We start from the raw sequence: 6,053 nt of genomic DNA, 5'->3' as shown, positions 1-6,053 counted from the left end.
GGTTGATTTTCTCCTTAGTCCTGCAGTGATCCCCCTCTGCTCCTCCCAGGGGAGCACCTCTCACTCCCCTGCCCTGTCACATTACAGATGATTCCCAGATCTTTCGTATCCAAGTACGTCAAGTGGAAGACTACCCCGTGGACATCTACTACCTGATGGACCTGTCCAACTCCATGAAGGACGATCTGAGGAACATCCAGAACCTGGGCACAAAGCTGGCCAGCGAGATGCGCAAGCTCACCAGCAACCTACGCATCGGCTTTGGAGCCTTTGTGGACAAGCCCATTTCCCCCTATATGTATATCTCTCCTCCAGAAGCCATCATCAACCCTTGCTATGAGTAAGTGAGAAAGCGACTTCCCAAACTCCCAGCAGGACAGAGGCTGAGCCCCTCTTTAGAACATGTGGTTGATTCACCAGCCTCTGGCTGTGTCCCTGGGCTCTCGGGGTGGTTGGATCCCTCCAAGACATCCTGGATGTGCCCCTGGGATGTGGGATGGGAGGTGGGAGAGCCCCGTGACCCTCATGCCCTGCCTGCTCTCCCGCAGGATCGGGGAAACCTGCCTGCCCATGTTTGGGTACAAGCACGTCCTGTCGCTCACGGACGAGGTGACCCGCTTCAACGAGGAGGTGCGGAAGCAGAGCGTCTCACGGAACCGCGACGCGCCCGAGGGTGGCTTCGATGCCATCATCCAGGCCACCGTGTGCGACGTAAGGGACAAGAAGGCCGGGCTGGGGCTGGGAGATGGTCATTGGGCTGGGGCTGGTGGGTTGGCAGAGACCACCCAAGCCCACCAGGACAGGAGCATAAGTCCTGTGGAGCTGCTGCGTGGCTCAGATCTGCAGAGGATGAACGTTCAGGCAGAATGTTTCTAGACCGACAGCCAGGGCAAGGGAAGAGCAGGACCCTTACGTGATCCTGGGAGGAGAGAGGAGCAGATCAGGTACTTGGGAACTGATGACCACAGAATCATGGGATGGTTTGGACTGGGAGGAACCTTAAAGCTCCTTCAGTTCCAGCCCCCTGCCACAGGCAGGGACACCTTCCACTAGAGCAGGTTGCTCCAAGCCCCTGTGTCCAACCTGGCCTTGAACACTGCCAGGGATGGGGCATAATGATCCCATGTCAGCCCTAAAGTAACCAGCCCAAAAGGATCATCATGTCCTGTGGCTGCACCTTGATTTTGCTGGGAATGGGAGGGCTTGCAGCCCTCAGCCATGCCCCGGTGCAGCAGCAAAGGCAGTAGCAGGGTGCTGGCACGCGGGGCTGCTGCACAACTGGGAGCTGTCTTTCACTACAGGAGAAAATCGGCTGGAGGAATGATGCTTCCCACCTCCTGGTCTTCACCACGGATGCCAAGACCCACATCGCGCTGGATGGCAGGCTGGCTGGCATCGTGCAGCCCAATGATGCCCAGTGCCACATTGACAAGGACAATTTCTACTCCGCCTCCACCACACTGGTAAATCCCAACCTACGTGGATGGGTTGTGGAGCCCGGAGCTCCTGTTGAGGGCCCCCATGGGATGGGAGAGGTGATCCAGCCATGGCTGGAGAGCATGATGGGGACCAAGGTGATTGGGGGCACATGTTCCTAGGGTACAGCCTCTCCTCTTCCCCAGGATTATCCTTCTCTGGGCCTGATGACTGAGAAACTCTCACAGAAGAACATCAACTTGATCTTCGCTGTGACAGATACAGTCGTTGGCCTCTACCAGGTAACAGCTCCTGTGCAAAGCCACCTTCTTAGGGGGCTGGTGGGTCCCAAGGAGCACCCTTTGCAGCTGGCCATGGGTGGCCAGGTGTAGCTTGGAGGTCTCCTGTCCTAGGGAAGCTCCCATGTGCCCAGACAGGGTTTGGCCGAGTCACGAGCAAACCATGCTTATGATATTTCTCCAGAACTACAGTGAGCTGATCCCAGGCACAACCGTGGGCACCCTGTCCAGAGACTCCAGCAACGTCCTGCAGCTCATAGTGGACTCCTACGGGGTGAGTGTGCAATGTGATGGCCCCACACAGCTCTCTTCCTCCCAAAATAGCCAGTGCTTCACTCTGCATCAGCCCACGGATCTGGCAGCTCCCCCAGCCCTGAGCATCCTTCCTGAGCCAGCTGTGAGCAGCTGCCTCCACCCAGGCATGTGGGAATGCTGGGAAAGGGAGGTCACTGTGTTCACCGCCTGCCCCTTCCCATCCTCGAAGGCATTTCCCAGTGGGGAATGATGTAGCCAAGTGCTGAGAAAGACTCGAGGCTCTTGGCTCCTTCCCTCTGTGTGTGTGAGCATCGTGGTGCAGGGGGAGCCCCCTCCCTGGGACTGGTCCCTGGCCCAGCCTGTGCTGTCACCTTCATCCCTGCTCTCTCCTCCCCTAGAAAATCCGCTCCAAGGTGGAACTGGAGGTGCGTGACCTCCCTGAAGAGCTGTCCCTGGCCTTCAATGCCACCTGCCTCAACGACGAGGTCATCCCTGGGCTCAAGTCTTGCATGGGGCTCAAGATTGGGGACACGGTGAGGATCCTGTCCATGGACTTGGTTTTTCTCCCCCTCCGTGTAGCGGTGTTGCTTGATGCTCTCCACCAGCACCATCTCCTTGCCCACCACCTCCCTGGTGACACGGGGGTCTCTGCAGTGGAGACAGGGGTTCAGCAAGGATGAAAATGGTTTTCTGAGTCTGCTGGATGCAAACTCTATGGTCCTTTAGCTCGGGCCAGGCTGCTGGGCACAGAGAATGGGATTTAGCGTGGTTACTGTGGCAGGTAGGTGCCCTGCCCCAAACCGTGTTGGGACAGCACTGAAAAGCCCAAAGCCACGTGGTGGGTCCCATTTCTGGACTCCTTAAGCTTGGGGTGGGTACCACGACACGGTGCTGGTGGTACTGATGGCGGGATGCACCCCTTTGCCCCCCCCCCCCCGTTGCCCCCCCCCCCAGGTGAGCTTCAGCATCGAGGCCAAGGTACGGGGATGCCCACGGGAGCGGGAGAAATCCTTCACCATCAAACCCGTGGGCTTCAAAGACAGCCTGACGGTGGTGGTGAACTTCGACTGCGACTGCTCCTGCGAGAGCCAAGCAGAGGCCAACAGCTCCACGTGCAGCCGCGGCAACGGCACCCTGGAGTGCGGCGTGTGCCGCTGCAACGCCGGGCGGCTGGGCTCGCACTGCGAGTGCTCGGAGGAGGAGTACAACCCCTCGCAGCAGGACAACTGCAGCCCCCGGGCGGGCCAGCCCCTGTGCAGCCAGCGCGGGGAGTGCATCTGCGGGCAGTGCGTGTGTCACAGCAGCGACTTCGGGAGGGTGACGGGCAAGTACTGCGAGTGCGACGACTTCTCCTGCGTCCGCTTCAAGGGGCAGATGTGCTCAGGTGAGGGACAGGCACCGAGGGGGTTGTCCCACGCATTGTCCCCACCTCTGGCTTGCTCAGCAGTGGCTCTCCCTGGACCACAGTAGGACAAGGGAATAGCGACCAGGGTGATGGGTTTAAATTGAAACAGGGCAAGTTCAGGTTGGAGATAAGGCAGAAGCTCTTCCCTGTGAGGGTGCTGAGGCGCTGGCACAGGGTGCCCAGAGAAGCTGTGGCTGCCCCATCCCTGGCAGTGTTCAAGGCCAGGTTGGACACAGGGGCTTGGAGCAACCTGCTCCAGTGGAAGGTGTCCCTGCCCGTGGCAAGGGTTGGAGCTGGAGGAGCTTTAAGGTCCCTCCAACACAAACCAGGCTGGGATTCTATGACCAGCCCTGGGTTTGAAGCAATGCCAGGGGAATTACTCCCTTTTTGGCTGGTGTCACCTCCTGTGCCTGAGAGCTGTGGTAGGGTGATGGGCTAGAGGGTTAAAATCAGACCTCAGTCCTAGCTTAGACTCAGGACTCCAACCAAGGGGGCTGGTGGGCAGCCAAGGGTGCGCAGGGCAGGGACCCTGCTCAAATCACAGCACCCACACATCAGAGGTATTGTTCTGCAGAAGGAAACCCCAGGGTGGAGAGACAGGAGTGGGGAGAGACAGTTTTTATCCCCTACCCAGTTCTTGAAGTCTCCCCTTTGGCAAAAGCATTGGGGAAGCGAATCCTCTCCCTCGCTGGCCTTACAGCATCTCTTCTACTGAATGTTCATCTCTTCCATGTGCTACCAAACTGCCCTGCTCCAGCCCTGCCTGCTGCTGATCTCCTCTCTGGGGAGAGAGGACCAGGTCCTTGGGTTCTCCTCCCATGCCAGGCACTGGGGAAGGGGGAAGGAGTCCCTCTCTGCAGAACACCCATCCCAACACTGGTTTCACGTGTCCTGATGTGCCAGGGCCTCTTCTCTGTAGAGAGTTTCTCCCATCCACATCTTCAGTAGGCACTAGAGCTCTGAGTGAACCCCCAAGCTCTGCCCCATCCTCTCAGTGGATGCAAGAGGGGTGGCAGTGCCCAAGACTGGGGCATGAAAGTGTGGCACATCCGCTTCAGGAGCGGAACACCCCAAAAGTGGTTCAAGGAGGGATGAGAAGAGAGGCAGCCACCCCCTTTCCTATTCCCAGCCTCCCTCGGTATGCACAGTGTCAAAAAAGCCACCACTTTTCCTGATACAAGGCCCAAAATCCCCAGAAAACTGTTATAGAATCGTAGAATCAACCAGGCTGGAAAAGACCTTTAATCTCATCAGGTCCAACCATTCCCAGCGGTGCCAAGGCCACCACTGACCCCTGGCACTGAGGCCTCGGCTACACGGGCTGTGAACACTTGCAGGGACGGTGACTCCAGCCCTGCCCTGGGCAGCCTGTTCCAATGCCTGAGCACCCCCTGGGCAAGGAATTGTTCCTCAGCTCCAGCTAAACCTGCCCTTGTCCCATCACTTGTTACTTGGGAAAAGAGACCGACCCCCACCTCACTATAACCTTCTTCCAGGTAGTTGTAGAGATGAAACCTGCTGCCCAGATAACACGTGGTTCCTGCTCCCTTATGTCCCCAGATCGAGTTTTTGGGACCTCACCTGCCCCTCATCCCAACTTCAGCCTCTGTGCTGCTGGGATTGATCCTTTATCTTATGAGCCTGCTGCTGCCACTGGTGGAAATGCTGGCTTTTCCCTCATCCCGAACAGTTGGTGCCCTCTGTGCCTCCGGGCGCCTGCTCCAGCTGCCTGTTTGCACAAGGCCTGATGATGCTCTGCCCCAGCCTGGCTGAGCTGTTCATTAACCTGCTCTGTCTGACCCTGCTGGCATCCCCGCCACCCCACCGAGCCACTTCTCCCTGTTGTTTCCATGCCTTGCCACCCAGCGTGCCACTGTTTTCCTGTGACTCAGCCCCAGTTCCTCATTCATGGGGTTACACATTGATTTCTCATGCCCACGTCTCCAAGACCACGGCGGGGATCATTCCTGCCCAGTCTCCTGCTGGGAGCAGCATTCCCGACGTGTCCTGGTGCGCTCAGGGATTGGGACGGGTCAGCATGTGCCAGCTCCGTGGCATTTCCATCGCTTACTGTGTCTTTGAGCTGTAATCAAACCACAATGCAAATAGCTGCAGGCTTTGGCAGGGTTTGAGCATGTCTGGCTGGCTGATTCAGCCAGTCTCTCAGAGTGCAGAGCTCGTCGGGCCTTTCTCAGCAGTCAGCTTCTCCTGCGTGGTCCGGGGCTGGGAATAAAGTGGGATTTGGAGGGTTTAACCAGATGTCCTGGCTCAATCTGAGATTAAAAACCAAAGCGAAGCTTGACTAGATCAGAGATTGATCTGATTGAGCATCTCCAGCTGCTGCTGCCAGCAGCCTGCGTTGTTTGGGTGGAACAAGAGGAGCATTGGGGTTGCAGTAAGGGTTGATGTTTGATGAGAGCTGTGTCCCCCCCCAAGGACAGCAGGAAGGGGTTGTCCTGGGCGGCTGCTCTGCCCTGCCGTGCCAACAGCCCCATCTGGGTGATTGCTATCGGGACCTATGGGGATGCTCAAGGGTCCTGTCGGCCTCTGGGTTGTCCCCAGGCCATGGGCAGTGCAGCTGCGGGGACTGTCTGTGCGACTCGGACTGGACCGGCGACTACTGCAACTGCACCACGCGCACCGACACGTGCATGTCCAGCACCGGGCTGGTGTGCAGC

General features: G+C 58.1%; 1 protein-coding gene across 1 annotated transcript in view; it reads left to right on the top strand.

Annotated features, from left to right (window-relative positions):
- ITGB3 (integrin, beta 3 (platelet glycoprotein IIIa, antigen CD61)) overlaps positions 1-6,050 on the top strand; it is a gene marked incomplete at its 3' end in the record, with an annotated part of 16,385 nt that extends 10,335 nt beyond the window's left edge. Inside the window, exons 4-11 of the mRNA XM_010021205.1 lie at positions 88-340; positions 549-711; positions 1,302-1,463; positions 1,623-1,718; positions 1,900-1,989; positions 2,369-2,503; positions 2,925-3,354; positions 5,938-6,050. Coding sequence (XP_010019507.1) covers positions 88-340; positions 549-711; positions 1,302-1,463; positions 1,623-1,718; positions 1,900-1,989; positions 2,369-2,503; positions 2,925-3,354; positions 5,938-6,050 — 1,442 coding nt within the window. The remainder of the gene's footprint in view (positions 1-87; positions 341-548; positions 712-1,301; positions 1,464-1,622; positions 1,719-1,899; positions 1,990-2,368; positions 2,504-2,924; positions 3,355-5,937) is intronic.
- Positions 6,051-6,053: the final 3 nt, after the last annotated feature.

The sequence above is a fragment of the Nestor notabilis genome, unplaced genomic scaffold (genome assembly GCF_000696875.1).
Source record: "Nestor notabilis isolate BGI_N333 unplaced genomic scaffold, ASM69687v1 scaffold21250, whole genome shotgun sequence".
Classification (NCBI taxonomy): Eukaryota; Metazoa; Chordata; class Aves; order Psittaciformes; family Psittacidae; genus Nestor; species Nestor notabilis.
Note: the sequence above shows the minus strand (reverse complement) of the source record. Positions and strands in the feature narration are given on the sequence as shown.